The following is a 16,328-nucleotide window of genomic DNA, read 5'->3' on the forward strand; positions in this document are numbered from 1 at the left end:
CCTTTTGCACAGTACTGGATTGTATGTTTTTTGTGTACTTCAGGTCTCCAGAACACTGAGTTTATACAGAAAAACACAAAACACAAATCTGTATGACTGTAGTCAATGTGTGGCACTGGCAGTTACCTCATTTTATCACTAGATGGTGCCCTGCACTACAGGTACACCATCATCTGTTGAAGACAAATGAAAAACAAGCTGTGTGAGAACTTAGAGTTCCGATATTAAGCAAAATGAAACAGTTTTTCTGTATTTTCATCCACACATGAACATTGGTTTATATTTATAACACAACCTCTTGCATATCAAATCAATTAAAGTATCACTGCATAAAACTAAATACAAAAACTGAAGAAACCAACAAGCAAGCTCAAGAGGTAATGCTATTCTGTCAACTATACTTCTAAAAAGACTTTAATCACTAATTCAGAACCGTTTTACCTGTAATGATGAACAACTTCAGAAACAGGTTGGCAGCAGATGATTTTTGCTCCTCATCTCTGCACTTTGGCCCGTTATTATTAGACTGAAAACTAAATATTTGCATCAAGGGGAGCATTGTATTCTGGGATGTAATGTAGGATACTGCTCAGCTGCACACTTTATCTTGATTGTTTCCAAATAAGTCTTTCATTTCCTGAAGTCTTTGCATTCTTGTTATAAAAACAGTGGAGTCTAGTTTGAGACCCTAAGGCAGCCAACAAATGTTTTCCATCATCGTCATGGTTGGACTGTAACCCTAATCAAACAGTGTTATTACATAAACTCAACCAGAAAGTGACAAAAATATTATGCAGTAATGCCATTTTTATTGATAAAAGAAAAGCAGAACAGCAAGCAAAGACAAAAGAGTTTAGCATCATTCTGAGAAACAGCTTCATTATATTTCAGCCATCATCATTGTCTCCTTGATCCAGCAGAGATGGCCTTGTGTGAGAAAAGCGTACACCCCAGGCCGGTCTTTTCTTACACAATTTTCTCCAAAAGAAACAACTCCAACCAGAACTCCATCACATATTATTGGCCCTCCTGAATCCCCCTAGAGATAAAAAATACACACATACACACACACATTGGTCATTTTCAGACAACCATTTGATTTAACATTAAGATAAAAGGCTGCTAGTCCCACTTACATAGCAGGTATCTGCAAAGTTGTCACCATCTGAACCAGCACAGATCATGTTATCAGAGATAACAATGCTTGAGTCATTATGGCCATAATATTCAGGAGAGTTGCACTTGTTTCTGTCAATCACAGTCACGTTGACAGACAGCAGGACATCGGACCCCATTTCGGACTCTGTTTCTCCCCATCCAGCCACCAGACAGACAGATCCACCTTTTGGATCTTTGACAAAATTATTCAGCTTGAGAACTTTGACCCACTTGTTTAGCTTCGCTGGCTTTTCAAGCTGAAATTAAAAAATATATATATCACTGTAGATACTGGCTGTTTTTGGCAAAACTAACTCTGCTTTTTGAAAATAGAAAATAAGATCAGACACAATATGGAGAAACAAATCACTGCATATTTAAAAGAGTGTGAATGTTTAAATCTGCTCTGAGACAATAAAGACAATAATGATAGGGTGTGTGTGTGTGTGTGTAGTCGTAAATGAGGGTCTTTTACAACACCTACCCTGACCTCTCAACATTTTTGCTTAAAAAACTTTACCATTACCTTTTGTCATCAACCCTGCCTGTCTGTTAGCAAAATATCTCATGAGCCACTGCACATTTGTTAGTGGAACTCTCAGAAACTAATCACTGGCTGTACATTTACAAGTAATTAACATTTAAAGTCAAGATGATCTTAGTTTAAATCTCTGGCAGAAAAGGAGGTGGGCGATTTATATTGCTTCAAGGATTGCTAGGTTTTTAATTATTTGTTTTCTTTTACCAAGAGATCAACTACCTGCTGCTGTTTGCTGCCTTACCTTGAGCAACCTGAGGTCGTTTTCAAATGTACAACTGTCATACTTAGGATGTTTAAAGCGACTCTCCACATTCAGGACCTGCCTGTATTTTTTTTCTTGTTCCATATTTTTGATAGAGTGCACCCCGAGCTGCACAGTCTTCATACTGCAAGAGAAAAAAATGAATCAAAAACAAAACAAATAAACAAACAAAACAGGTAGTGTTAAACTTACGTGAAAGTTGACAAAGTAAACTGTACAAAAATGACTTTAAGAAAGTAAATTTAACCAGATTTCTAAAACAGAAGATATTCAGACTGATATGTGGCTGATTATCAGGAGAATCTGGCTGCTTCTTTTATTGTTGATTTTATTATCTTTCATGTTTATTTTCAGAGGGTTTGCAACAAATAAAAAAGCTTCCATGACTGTCAGGTAGCTGCTGAAAGAGTAGTTTTTAGATGTAAAATGGTCGATGTCTTCTGTCCTGCAGAGAATAATTTTGTCTTGAGAATTTTGAGTTATGGGTCTTTGTGGTATTAAAATGTTTTTGTTCACATTATGAATCTTTTTATGCACTTCTGTGTGTTAGATTCTGTTGCACTACTGCAACCTCAAACTTAAAGTTCATGATTGACAGAAAACAAATCTTGTCTGATGCATCATGACTTATTTTCTTGCAGAAGGTTGTTAGTCACCTCTTTTCTTTTTTTAGCAGATAACATCATGTGCTTCGACATACAGTACCAAAGACTTTGCTGTCTGAATAAATTTCTCTTATGTGAATCAAATATAAACTGAGATGAAAACATGCCTATTTTGAAAAAATTTGAGGTTTACTCAAGTGTGTAATGTCGGTCGTGTTTGATTACTGCCACAGAGATACACAGGAATCAAAAGTCACAAAAAGAGTGGTAGTGTGCAGGACAAGGGTAGAATCTCATATAATGTAATACCAAATACATTGTATTCTATGAAAATAATTAGAAAATTGCTTAATAAATGCAAATTTAATGCATGAGATGTTAAAGATCTTACTCAGTGCAGTGTGCAGCAGTCAGGACCCATTGTGGATGAATTAAAATCCCTCCACAGAATGACTGATCTGACTTCAGCAGAGCCATGAAAGGCAGCGAGTGTGGCCGCACTTCTTTCCCATTGATGATCTCAGATCCATGACCTCACACAAAAAACATAAACAGATCATTTTAATCCTCTAAGAGGATGAACAAAATATAATAAATCCTAACAAAATAATGGCACCTAAGCAATAATTACTCACTCCAGTTGACAATAAGGAGAAAGATCCAGGGGAGGAAAGCGACGAAAGCCCTCAGAGAGAACATTTCTGTCTCTTTTGTTGAACTGCAGATGAATGTACCCTCTCTGGAAGATCACCCTGGCTTTTATGTGTTTTTCTCCAGGGTTGTGGTGTGACCATGGAAATGCAAGAGTCAAAAAAACAACAAAAAAGAAACAGACATGATATCTGATTTTAAAGGCTGTGATAACTTTATCAGAACTGACTCAGCCAGTGGAGCATTAGAGTGTTTGCTTTGGGGTTTTTTTTTTTAATTATGAAGAAGATTATTATCACTGAGTGCAAACTTGTGGGAACAGCTAAATGAAGTTGCAAAACCAACGCTTTAAATTTTGGACAGGTTATGATTAAGACATGCTTTTCTACAAAAACGGGGCTAAAAATTTAGAAGTACAACTGCACAGATCGTGCAACCTTTAGTGGTTTAAAACATCTGTTTGTGAACTGTCCAGTATGTTTCCTTAACCCTCTTGAAAAATAAGAGTTTGATTCTTGTTCATGCCATATGCAGGTTGGATCATTGTGTGAGTATTTCACACTTTGCAAAATCCTCAAAATTTAAATAAACACGAAAAACTCAATGTAAAACGAGACTCAAAACCAGAACTGAACAACTTCAGAAACAAGTTGACTGAATGTGATTTCTATCTTCTCTTTTGGCCATGTTATTATACCAGCAGTGTATCTGATTACTGGAACTGCAAATGTGTTGATGGCTTGGACTTTGTTTTTACCATTTAGCTGGCTCTTCAGGACCTGCCTTACTCTCTGTAGGTATTTGGTTGTGGCTGACTTCCTTGTGGCCTCATCCTGGTTTCCATTTGCAACCCAAGGTACTCGTGGCTGTCCTGGGCATCTGTGATGTTGCCTCCAGGTAGTTCAATGTTCATTTTTAGCGTACAGCTTGATGTCATCCATGTCAAGGAGGTGACTGACACCTGTTCCACTTTGAAACCAGTATCCACAGCCACTCTTTCCTTATTTATCATCTGGCTGAGAGAGTTCAGGCCCATGCAGAACAGGAGTGGAGACAAAGCATCGCCTTGGTATATGCTGCATGATGATGCTGACTTTTGCAATTGGTTTTGAATTGGCCTCTAGTTGTTGTTGGATGGAATTGCCCCTTTCTGGGGGTCTTTCATGATCAGTACTGTTCTTGGGTCAACCACTCAGGGTGGGGCTTATCTGTTAGTAGCTTGTTCATTTGTGCTGCAGTTAGTTTCTTCAGCCAGGTTCAGTCCAGCTTTTCATTCCTGTTAGTGTTTCTTGCTCTGGGAGATTGCTGTGTTCAGATCTTAGATCCTGAATCCATGGGGCATTATCATTGTGTGATGCTTCCTTCTCCCATACGTATGAACAAGTTGAGGTATTCTGTGGTGGATCCTTTTTCTATGCACCTATCTATATGGGAGATGACCAACCATTGCCGGCGCACTGTCTGTGGTTATGGACATCAATTTGCACACTGGAAGTTGTTTGTTTTTTTTCGATGAAATTTTAGAAAGACAGAAAAATGTTGTGTCCCCGTGTGTGTTCTTTCATGGACAGTACTGTTAACAGCTCCTCTTTTGCAGTCATCCAAAGAAAAATGCACAACTGAGCTGTGTCAATCACATCCAATGACTCATCTAATTGCAGTGACAAGCACTTGCAGTCTGCAATATCCTTCCAACGCTGCATGTTAAGGATGACTCTCAACTACTACCTCACCAAACCTTCGCTCCATATCTGTAAAACTGACTGAGTTACAGCCATTTTTGTGCTGGCTAAAGTCCAGTATCTGTGGTGGATATTTTGCAAACGCTACAGCCAAACACACACACAGTCATGGCCGAAAACATTGTTGCTTATAGCAGCAATCAGTAATGATAATAATCATAAAGTGCACCAGTTTTTTCAGATGTTTGTGGTAAAAAAAATATTAATCTGAACCTCAGTTTACATCTACACTTCTGTTTGTGCAATCCAAAAGATTTATCTCTGAAGAAAAAAAGTGTTAACTTTGTTTTTCAGATAAAATCTTCACCACAGTCCTTCTGCACAAAGTGTTCTGGGCTTGTCAATTACCTGCAAGTGACATCTATCAAATGCAAAGGTCAAAGCCACCAGGACTTAACCCTGCTTTCTGTTAAACCATGACTGTATTTCATACAAAATAACTTTAAACAAGTCACACTATTTGTCAGGGAAAAGAAGACGTACTAGTGATATTTTTATTTCATTGCATAAAACACACAGATCAACATAAGTCTAGTTTATCAGAAAAAAACGAGCTGTAAATGTAAAAGAATGACTAAACCCAAACAAGTCAAATAAATAATACCCCAATAAATCTCAGAAAAAAGTAATAAAAACCATTTGAGTTAGTTTTTAAAACTTAATGTAAAACAAAACCTGCAACGAAAAAATGCAGGAACACAGTTAACATCACACTGACTGGCTGGAGAGAATATTGCTGATTTTTAATGAAGTTTTATATATTATGCTGGACAAACATCAGTATTTTGTAAGTAACCTCAAATGTTGATCCAGTATTTAATGTGTCAATAATGTAAAAAATAAATCTCATTTTCCATTTCTCATTAGTTGTAATTTAATGCCAATGTACAACTTAGGTGTCATAATAAAATAACATTGTGCATGAAATGTGCATGACAGCCAGCTGGATGTAAAAGCACATTTCACAGACGTCAGATTCAAGATTAAACTACAGATCCCAGATACAGAAGCGCTGGTCCGCTCCAGCAGAGAAGATAAGAGTGTTGTCAGGGTTTATGGCCAAGTGCAGAACTCGCTGAGAATGACCTGAAACGTTAATGACAGTATTTAGCTCCTTAAAATAATCAGAAATACAGACTAATTAGAAACTACTAATCAAAATTAGCTTTTGCATTGAAAAAGTTAACAAATTAAAATAAATAACAGAACATAGAGTAAAAACAAACTTGGAGGTAAAGTGATTAAATTTTAATCACCTCTGTTTCTCACAGAAACAAATTGTTTCAAATTGTCCATTTTACATTCTCATTTGTTGAACATATGATTGCTGTGAAAATGTTGTACTCTTTATTGTCTTCATACACTTTGCCCACTGCAGCCTAATAGTTTTGTTGTAGCTTAATAAGTCTTCTTTATACAGAGGAAAGCCTCCCTGAAAAGGTCATCTGCAAACTGCGATTGTGGCAATCAGAAACCCATCAGCCGGTTATCATTTGCCTTCCACTTTATGATTATGCACAACGCTGTGTTGTTTTATCACATAAAATCCCAGCGAAATAAAGTTTGCGGTTGTAATGTGATGAAATATGCAGAAGTTCAAGGGTTATGAATACTTTTTTTAAGAACTGTAGATAAGCACATGTCAGCTGATTCTTGTCACAGCAAGCGAACTCGCATGGAAGATTTGGCAGATATTTTACACTGGATGCCCTTCCTGACACAAGGCTGGGCTCAAACCCACAGCCTAACGATTATGAGACTGTGTCACTGACTCCAACACACCTGATTCAGGGGTTAAATTACCTCATCTTGTTCTGCAGAAGCCTGTTAATCAGCCATTGATTCAAATTAGGTGTGTTGGATCAAAGGTCAAAGTAAAACCTGCAGGATGGTGGCCCTCGAGGACCAGAATTACCCACCCCTGTTATAGGATATGAGACATAAGCACCTGTGAATTTGTGTTTACAGAAGTCAAACAAGACTCTGACTGTGTGTCCCAGATTCTAATCATCCCATCTTTCCAACCCCCTCCTGAAGCAATCACCTGTGTCTGCCATGGACACCATCCCACAGCCTGGAAACAGGCTTTTCTAAAAACCTGTCATTTTCCAAATTTGTACCAGTATCTCCCCTCATCTGTTCTCAATGCAAAGAACTCATCCGTCTCCGCTCCAGCGCAGACACGAGATGAACAGAGTCCTGAAAAGTGATGCTCCTGGACCTGGACTCTGATCCAAACGTCCCTCTACAGAGCGAGTTTCTGAATTCCAAACATAAACAGAAGAGCCCAGCGCTAATGCAATCATTTCACTGCAGCTGCAGTCGAGCAGACTGGAGTCTGAAAGGACACAGACGAAAGACGAGGACTAAAGAGGTGATGCTGTTCATAACGGGTCAAGTGGGCCAAAGGAAATAAAGTCCAGTTGTGCTGGCTTCTCGTCACAAAATGAACACAAATTTATCAGAAGACAGGAACATGAAGGTGATTGTTTTAAAATGGATTTGACCTCAAGACCTATCAGTACCCACATGCATAATCTGTCACACTATTTCAAATCTGTCACACTAGCAAAATGGTGGGTAAAAGCTTAAAAATGCCACCTAAAAACTAAAAGTAGCAAAAGGCTAAAAGGCTGCCCAAAATCTAAAAGCAGCAGATCCAAACACATTTTTAAATCCTGCACACAGAGGTTTCTGTGAACAGTTTTCTTTCTTACAGTAGTCGTTCAGCAGTGATGGTGCTCCCACCGTCATCAGTGACTTTCCCTGCAGACTCACTCCGGCTTCATTCAGAACGGAAAAAGGCTGCAAACTTTTACTTCTCTCTTCAGAAGCTGCAACAGGAAAATATCAGAAGCATAAAAACACGACGTGCATCATTCGATCTAGTGTTCATCATCCACAGAAGCTTAAATAAAGCCACTTTTATATATGACATTTACAGAAACACTTGGATGTTTGCAGCAGATTTTCTAAGGCCACTAAAGCTAAAAGAAACACACAAAAAATCTTTTGAAATGTGTATTTTTATTGTTAAACAATTTTAAACAGTGTGTATGGACTGAAATTCTCTAGATCTTTACAAAACATAACAGAAAATGTAGAAATATAACATTAGTCAATACTAAAGGTAGATACACGCCTCCAACAGGAGTTTCTATTACTTTAAAAATGGAACTAATCCAGATAAGCATTGTGGTTTCCTGATATGAAACAGGCAGTATCATTTTGCAATATATTATTTGGTGTGTGCATGGGGGTGCATGTGGGTGTGTGTGTGTTTGAGTAAATGAAACTCCTAGAATGTTATCTTGGCTGAACATCTATAACTGATTAACTTTTGAAGTCAGTACCATTCAAGATGGCCACTGCACCTAAGAGACCTTAGCAGACACAAATTACAGATAACGAGGTAAAGTTTATGTGGTAGTAGCTGTGTGTCATCCTCAACACAAATTCCGAGTTTTAACGCGTCTCGTAAGATGTAGCTGTCTTCAATTAAAACTGTCTTTAAGGAAGTGGTGGGCGATATGCATTACTTCAAGGAATGCTAGGCTTTTCATTTTAATGTTGTTTTCACTCATTCATGTTTTACCAGTTTGCTGTGAATTCCCATCAGCTTGATCTGCGGCTCTCCAGACCCAATCAGCTCTCTGTGAAAAAGGGAACCACAACTGTTTTGACTTTTTGTGATTTTTTGTGGCACAGTCAGATGATTTTAACATATTTTGCAGCAGAGCAAAACACCATAACACAATCTCTCAGATGTTTTAATCTGTTTCCTGAAACAAACCTGGTTTGGGAGCCTTTCTGTGCCAGGACATCCTCCGGCTCTTAAGGGTTCTTGTGGTGGGTTTGATGAGAGAACACCCACCGGTGATGCCTCTGTTTCAGCAAGATAAAGCCTCAGAAAAACTCAAAATCACATCAATCAACTTACTGCCTTTTTCTGCACTTAATGGAGAAAGTTAAACAGGCCTTTGGAGATGATTTTCATACATAAAAATAAATTTTAAAATAATTGTTAATCTCGCATTTTCACCATAGTTGTTAGACAATATATGGAACAGTATGTGTTTACATTTTGTCAGTGAATAAAGCTACCTGAATACATATGAAAGTGTAATCAAACCTTTTGGGTAAAAAACAGGGATACAAAATCAGCTTAAAGCTGGCATTTCTGTGTCAGCTGTTCACACTTTATGTATGCGTTTACCAAGCTGATTAATTTAATCGGAGGGTCTTGTGCTGTGTCATATGAACTAATACCTTGACTGTCCTGCAGGACAGCATGAGTTTGTTCGTGTTTTGTCGGTGAAAACTGGAGCTCCAGCCTCTGACAGACAGAACTGAGCTCAAAACCTTGACCACACCGACCCCTGGTGGCCAGCGGTGTACTCGCAGCATGGCTGATCCGCCACCGGAAGCGTTTGCGTGCGACTTCATGGGCCTCCTTTTCCTCCTGGACAAAAAAAACAAACATTAGTTTTAGTGCAAAAACATGACAGCTGATATTAATTTTATATTTCGGGAAACTCTAAATCCCTTAAACTCGTTGCCATCAAAGAAAGGAGTTCCGTTTTCGGACACTTTCAAAACAAACCTCGATTTGGCTTAAAGTTGAGCTACATAAAAGGACTAGTTTGAGATTTTTTAAAAGTAGGTTTACTACATTTAAGGCTAGTTGTACCTGTGATAAACATCAGTCAGAGATTTGTCAGTTTTATTAAAATCTAGAAAACAACAAATTTGTAGTCATCTAAAATAACTCAAACCTTAAAGGTTTCATGGCAGTTCAAGGAAATGTTTTTTTAATAAACTTTTACACCACATCAGTTTGCGTCAGAAGGTTAACTTAATGGATGTCTCTGTTGATCAGACTGGTAAAAATGCTAGCCTGTGTCGTTATCAGATGTAAAACTAATGTAAAGTGGAAATTTTACACAACGTTCACTTTAACAGCTATAAAACTTTTGAAGTACAAATTGTTTCAGATGGAAGATGCCCTCTTCTGTTAGATTAGCTCCTCTGTAAAAATGTCTCCTTGATTTTTCAAACTGAGATTAGTCTGATTGGTGTCTATTGAAGATATTAGCTACTCATAACTCACAGAAACCCACCCCAGAAACATCTGAGCTATCCCATTCAGCCACAAAATTCAATTTAAAATATTTTGTTCCCCCCCCCCCCCATCTTTGGCAAATAAAGAGCAAATGTTATCAAAATCACAGGATTTATTGTTGATGATGAAATTATTAAACACAGTTAAGGACTTGCAGGTAAATTAATTTGTTTCCATTTTATGTAGGGGGAACCGATTATTTCAGGCAGCTGAAATATCCATTCTCTTCTCTCTTCTTCTCTCTTCTCTCCTCCCCCCATAACTTTGGCAAATAAAAAGCAACTGTTTCCAAATTCTCAAACATTATGTGTGATAGCATACTAGACATTTCCTCAATCCAGTAATCTGTCATATTTTACATTAGAACGGGATTTGCCAAAAAGTCTACACTCTGATCTTTTCAGGAAGTCCGGGAAGACGCTCTGGCTGCAGTACGCGCTCCCGACGCAGGGGGGACACATTTCATGGGGAGCACAATTTCGTACAAGACAGATTCTCCTGCCACAACTCCACTCAGTTTCTTTTTTTTTTTTTCCTCCAAGATGGAGGCTTTAGGAGGTTATCCCAGCAAGTCCTCCGGGCCCAAAGCTAAACGGCTGCGGGTTCTGCTGAGCATGACGGTCGGTGTGGGCTGCTTGTTCCTCCTGCAGACCCAGCTGGTGAAGCCGAGGAAACCGGAGGATTTTTACTCCTTCGAGGTGAAAGACGCGAAGGGGAGGACGGTGTCGCTGGAGAAGTACCGAGGGAAAGTATGTCCACATCATCAGGTTTTACTTTCTGCTTGAGAACAAATCTGCGCGAACTTCAGAAGGCGCGTGCGCTCCAACCCGAGCTCTCTCTCTGTCGGTGATAAAAGTTTGATAACTCTGATTTGTTTTGTTTTTGTTTTTCTTCCTGCTGTCTCAGGCGTCTTTGGTTGTAAACGTGGCGAGCCACTGCGAGCACACGGAGGCGAGCTACGGGTCCCTGCAGGAGCTGCACCGGGACCTGGGCCCGTCTCACTTCAACGTCCTGGCCTTCCCCTGCGGACAGTTCGGGGACACCGAGCCCGGGTCCAGCCGGGACATCGAGGCGTTCGCCAAGTCCACCTACGGCGTCACCTTCCCCTTCTTCAGCAAGATCAAGATCCTGGGCTCAGAGGCTGAGCCTGCCTTCAGGTTCCTCACAGGTGGGCTCAGATCCCAACACACACACACACACACACACACACACACACACACAGGGAAGAAACAACTTCCTGCACAACATTTCCAACCAACTTTAGGTGATTAAAGTCACTCAGCAGAAACTCTGAAAGTCAAACAGAAAGAAGGCTACCGTGGACTACATGCAGTACTGAAATGCGGGTATGCACTCAACGTAAACAGAGCTCTTTTAGCTGCGTGTTTAATCTGAGCATAAATATCCATAAAACGGCTCTTCCACAGCCTTTTTCAGTCACTTCGGCTGTTTCCGTAGGTAAACAAACACACGTGGTAGTTGGCAGCTGTCTGATTTTTCATTTAAGGACACATTAACTGCTGATATGAGAAACAACTTGTGCAGATGTTGTTTCTTTCATAAGTTGTTGGTTTTTGGGGTTTTTTGACCGGTCTTCATGTTTACTGAGTAGCTTTAAGATTATTCATGTTCAGCCAAAGTGATATAAAGTCAGAGAAGAAAGCAGGGTGATTTCTGAAGCTTGTAAAGGATTTGTCTTCACGGTCATCAGAAGGAAGAAAGGTTTTTATATTAACTTAGCCCCTTAAATTCTTTTACAAGCAAGCAGCTGAGAAAAAAACACTCAGAACTAATCTGTCAGAGATTCAAATAATGGAAAATATAACCATCTATTTCTGTGAGTTTTATTTTAGGAGTCATGGAGGTTTGATGGGTATATCTATAAAACAAAGATTTATATCCTGATTTTAGCAATTTTTTTTTCTTCACTTAAATTTTAGTAAACCTTCATCGGTTATTCATCGGATTAATGCAGAAGAAGATATAATGGGATTAGAACACTGTTGTCAAACTGTCTGCTGTTACAGACAAAAACAGGAATTTAGGTTCCAGGTTTTAGGCTGACCTTTAAGAAAATTTACAGAATAAACAGTCTCCTAAAAAAAAAAAAAAAGGATGCAGCTAAAAGGTTTTTTCACCCCGTAGAGTGAAGTCGTTCATGACGACTGAAACAAATTAGGAAAATAAAAAAAAACATTTTGTATTAACATGACATTGTGTTGGGGTACAAACATGTGTCTGTATCCCATGTAGACTGGCTGCACTGCATTCAAAACTAACAAATATATCTTTGATTCTGAGTGGCAGAAATTAAAAATAGATTTTCAGGGAAATCGTTGCTTATTTTGCGGAACGAGGCCACGTCACTTCCTGCTGTGGGTGCAGAATGGAACGCACAGGAACCGAGTGTCCCGTTAAGAACCGTTTGATCATTTCTTTCTGTTTTCTTTTTATTTATTTTTTTAGATTCTGTGCAGAAAATCCCAAAGTGGAACTTCTGGAAGTTCCTCGTAAACCCGGAAGGGAAGGTGGTCCGGTTCTGGAAAACGGATGTACCCGTGGAGAGCATCCGACAGGAAGTCACGGCTCTGGTGCGGGACATCATCATAAAGAAGCGGGGGGAGCTATGATGGCCGCCCCATGACGAACACGATGCCACTTTACGCCTGCGTTTCCTGCTTTTAAAGGCAGGACCGGCTGAACTGTGAGGAGTGAGTGTGGCGTGGCGACGCGTCGGGCCGCAGACGGGCGGGACGAGCTCAGTCTGGACCGTCTCGTCCCGGGGGTCCTCATGACTCCGGAGTAACTTCTTCAGCTAAATCATTGTTTAGCTTCTGAAGTGTCGCCTCTTCTGTCACCTCTGTACAATCTCTTGGATTTGTTTTCTTTTTTAAATTTCCAATCTGTTTTTAAGGCTGAAGAACCAGTTTAACCCCCACCCCAACCCCAACCCCGCCCCCCCGACTGATATGAGCCTGTAAATTATGACCACGCAGCAATAAAACAGTTTAGCTAAAGATCTTCATCTCAGTCACTTTTATACGTGGAACTACACATTTAATTATCAACCGCTGCCTAAAGGTGAATGCGGATGACGATGCTTGTGCCTGTCTCTGTGTGTGTCTGTGTCTGTTAGCAAAATATCTCACAAACCGCTGGCTGAATTTTTAATTTTTAAGAAGCTTGCAAAAAATTACAAATGGCTGAATTTTTCTACAACTGCTTAACATTTGGAATCAACCCAAATCAAGATGGCTACTGTGTCCGGATAGCCGTAGGCAACACAAAAATGGCTTCAATTCAGCCAATTTTACAAATGTTTTGGTAAAACATGGTGTGGTAGTAGCTGAGAGTCATTCACAGCACATCATCCAAAATGTCTCCTGAACCTACAACTGATTTAACTTTGGAAGTTGATCCAAATCTAGATAACAGCCACAGCTAAGCGACATTAGTCAGCACTAAAATGGTTATATCTCTTGTCATTTTTAGAGATGTCGTACTCATATTTGAGTCGTTCACAACACGTACTCTGAGTGGAACGTCATGAGGGAACAAAACGGCTTCAGTTCTGTCATTTCTACGCTTTAATTCAGTCTGAAACACTGCCATTAAAGGTGGTATGCGTTTTTTCACAGGATTGTCTAATAAACCTGCATCTTTATGTCACCTGTTCAAATCTGCTCTGATGGTTTTAATGTCTTTCCTGGGCCTGGCTCAGTCAGAAGAACCTAAAAATGATCTGTTGCAGCATCACACACAAATCAGATCTGAAGCCAGTCAGCAGCAGTGATGGACACACGTCCCCCGGTGCTGTGGACTGGATGGACAGTTTGACGGCAGCAGCAGGTAAGCTGGTCTCCCGGGGAGCCAACCAGCTAACGAGACACTGCCTACGAACCACCCAAAGGTGTCACCTGTTACACACTGGCATCTTCGGGGTCAAAAATAGACCCGTGGCACAGATTCAAACGGAGGTTAAATGTAGCTGTTAGGTTAGCAGAGCAGTGTGAGCTGACAGAGGACAGGTCAGCTAACATTACACTGCCTCCCTACCAGCCACAGATCCACGGATCCACGGCTCCACGGCCCGGCCATACGCCTGGAACCTGGGAGGAATGTGGGCTTCTACTTGTGGTTCTTTTTTTTTAAGATTCTGAAGCAGGTCAGCGCTGAAGGACGCAGACAACCCGAAACTCTCAGATTCTCTTGGTGTTTTCCTATAGTTTCCCCCATCTTACCTTGGAAAGATGGAGTCTCCCTTTCCATCGGCGGCGTCTCAGAATCCTCCTGATCGGCGAGAACAAACGCACAGGTTCAGCCTCACGCCCGAAAAATCCCGCCAGCGTTTTGAAAGTTTCAGCCCTGAAGTTGAAGACGAGCGAAGAATAAATGTTACTTTAAAAGCAAACGTGGACAGACATGTTTGCTGTAAGTTTGCAGCGGTTGTCATGGTAACAGCAGCAGGTTAAAAAGCATTCTAACTTCAGATATTTTGATTTTTTTTTCCAAATTCAAGCTACTTACTGGTTTATTTGAATGTCCATGTGTGAGTTTCTCCTCCTGCCTCTAACCTGGGCTGAGTGAGCCGGGCCGGGTCATCCAGGTGTGGTACCTGTGTGGTACCTGTACCTGTGTGCTGCTCCTCTCCTCTCTGCTCCTCCTCATAAAGCCTCCTGCAGGCGGCCGGCGGAGCGGGAAGCTCCCTGCTCCTCCTCCTCTCTGATTGGTGCTCAGGCTTTTGTTTTTAATTATTCTCGCTTAGAGATGGTTTCCACTGGAAACTAATGACTTAAAAAAAAAAAAAAAAAAAAAAAAAAAAAAAAAAAAACAAGCGAGGCGGTAATCTTTAAAGGAGGAGGCGGCAGCAGCGGGGTGTGGGTCTGATCCCCACAACAAACTGTTTTTAGGTGTTTTACACACATAATGACTTCTTATCCTGTGGCTTTTGCGTTTGGCTGGAGAGAGTCTCATTTTCGTTATATAGTAAGAATTATAAACTTAATAAATTATATCAAATCTGTTTAGATGGATTCGTGTTTTTACATTTAAAAAAAATAAATATTCAAGGAGGTAAACTGTAGAAATCTGCAGGGTTTTCTTCAATTGTCTGAAATATTATTTAACATCGTATTTTGTAATGAACTAACCTTCTTAAAATAATTTAGTTTTAAAAGCCTAAATGTTAAAGCAAAATCCTTTGAATAAAAACACATTTCTGTCAGTGAAACGGGCCTAATTGCCCCAGTTGTTTCCTGTTGCGGGTTAACAATAAGAACAGGTTTGATGAGCCGCCGTGGCGCTAGAATGAGCCAAACGGCGCGAGCGCGCGCACCTTCTCACCACCTGTCGCTCCCATCTGGGCCTCGAGCCTGAAGCTGAACACCAGCCTGCTGCTTTCTGCATCCGTCTTTAATGAAACACCACCCTGACTCGCTTCACCTTTTAAACACTAGAATATATAAATTCGGATATTTTTTTTACTGATTTGTTTATCAGAAGTTTCAGTTCGCGGTGATCGTCTTTGCCTCTTTGCTTCAAAATGTCCAGTAAATTTCCTACTTGGATCAAATTATTTGCATTTCATTGTTGATATTTGCCAAGTGTCCCAACATCATCCATCCTCCAGGGAAGAGCCCCCCTCCACCCACACACACACACACACACACACACACCTTTTCCTCTGTTTTCCCTCTTTAATCCTGTTTCTCGCGGTAGTTTAGTCTCCAGCTTCTCTCCCAGTTTGGTTTCTGTCACCTTAGAAACTCTTTGTTTCTGCCCCCCGCAGTCTGGAGGCTGTTGAGCGCTCAGATGTGTCCCAGTCAGGCTGAACAAAGCTTCCCTCTCCGGCTCTCTGCTTAGAATAAATTGGTTTGTTTTGAAAAGGGAAAAAAGTGTCCTAATGTTCACCTGTGGAAGCTGACATGAGCTGCTGCAGCTGTTGGTCTAAATTTTGCTAACATTACATTTTTTGTTTGTTTATTAAAAGCAGTTAAGCCTAAACATAGTTTTGACATATCAGACAAACTTAAGCTAATTTTAAATGAATACTTGGTAACTGTTATAAAGTCCTTTTTAATGTTTTTGGAGCAACAAGGTTCATTTCTTTGTTCATGCTGTAAACTGGAAACCTTCAGAAGATAAATCCATCCATCATTTCAGCTTTTATTTCCAGATATATTCCTACATATTCAGATACAGTATATTAAGGAAAGAACTGTTTCTAACAAAACTCCATTTTTTAGTT

The 16,328-nt window shown here is 40.0% G+C and overlaps 3 protein-coding genes across 3 annotated transcripts; 1 reads left to right on the top strand and 2 right to left on the bottom strand.

Annotated features, from left to right (window-relative positions):
- Positions 1-789: 789 nt before the first annotated feature.
- Positions 790-3,361, bottom strand: LOC108233660 (granzyme A). The gene is made up of 5 exons (XM_017412255.3): positions 3,202-3,361; positions 2,958-3,099; positions 1,941-2,085; positions 1,137-1,415; positions 790-1,039 (listed from the first exon to the last, which is right to left on the bottom strand). Exons 1-5 carry the CDS (start codon positions 3,263-3,265, stop codon positions 881-883), a joined length of 789 nt encoding a protein of 262 aa, XP_017267744.1. The 5' UTR covers positions 3,266-3,361; the 3' UTR covers positions 790-880.
- A 4,204-nt stretch (positions 3,362-7,565) lies between these two features.
- LOC112450394 lies at positions 7,566-14,864 on the bottom strand. The gene is made up of 6 exons (XM_037976316.1): positions 14,609-14,864; positions 14,323-14,446; positions 9,229-9,421; positions 8,753-8,844; positions 8,555-8,612; positions 7,566-7,793 (listed from the first exon to the last, which is right to left on the bottom strand). Exons 1-6 carry the CDS (start codon positions 14,626-14,628, stop codon positions 7,585-7,587), a joined length of 696 nt encoding a protein of 231 aa, XP_037832244.1. The 5' UTR covers positions 14,629-14,864; the 3' UTR covers positions 7,566-7,584.
- Positions 10,584-13,088, top strand: gpx8 (glutathione peroxidase 8 (putative)). Its single transcript, XM_017412262.3, has 3 exons — positions 10,584-10,830; positions 10,988-11,249; positions 12,548-13,088. The coding sequence occupies exons 1-3, from the start codon at positions 10,624-10,626 to the stop codon at positions 12,709-12,711; spliced, it is 633 nt and encodes a 210-aa protein (XP_017267751.2). The 5' UTR covers positions 10,584-10,623; the 3' UTR covers positions 12,712-13,088.
- Positions 14,865-16,328: the final 1,464 nt, after the last annotated feature.

This window comes from Kryptolebias marmoratus, linkage group LG1 (genome assembly GCF_001649575.2).
Source record: "Kryptolebias marmoratus isolate JLee-2015 linkage group LG1, ASM164957v2, whole genome shotgun sequence".
Taxonomy (NCBI): domain Eukaryota; kingdom Metazoa; phylum Chordata; class Actinopteri; order Cyprinodontiformes; family Rivulidae; genus Kryptolebias; species Kryptolebias marmoratus.

Bases quoted from the DNA above. Each gene is read 5' to 3' on its own strand.
- LOC108233660 (XM_017412255.3), bottom strand. From the start codon at position 3,265: ATGTTCTCTCTGAGGGCTTTCGTCGCTTTCCTCCCCTGGATCTTTCTC. The intron at 2,086-2,957 runs GTAAGATCTTTA...TTTCTCTTGCAG, and splicing joins ACTGCTGCACACTGCACTGA to TATGAAGACTGTGCAGCTCG. The intron at 1,416-1,940 runs GTAAGGCAGCAA...TTTTAATTTCAG, and splicing joins ACGACCTCAGGTTGCTCAAG to CTTGAAAAGCCAGCGAAGCT.
- gpx8 (XM_017412262.3), top strand. From the start codon at position 10,624: ATGGAGGCTTTAGGAGGTTATCCCAGCAAGTCCTCCGGGCCCAAAGCT. The intron at 10,831-10,987 runs GTATGTCCACAT...CTGCTGTCTCAG, and splicing joins TGGAGAAGTACCGAGGGAAA to GCGTCTTTGGTTGTAAACGT. The intron at 11,250-12,547 runs GTGGGCTCAGAT...TTATTTTTTTAG, and splicing joins TGCCTTCAGGTTCCTCACAG to ATTCTGTGCAGAAAATCCCA.
- LOC112450394 (XM_037976316.1), bottom strand. From the start codon at position 14,628: ATGGACATTCAAATAAACCA. The intron at 14,447-14,608 runs GTAAGTAGCTTG...CTTCAACTTCAG, and splicing joins ATGGACATTCAAATAAACCA to GGCTGAAACTTTCAAAACGC. The intron at 8,845-9,228 runs GTATTAGTTCAT...TTGCTGAAACAG, and splicing joins TGTCCTGCAGGACAGTCAAG to AGGCATCACCGGTGGGTGTT.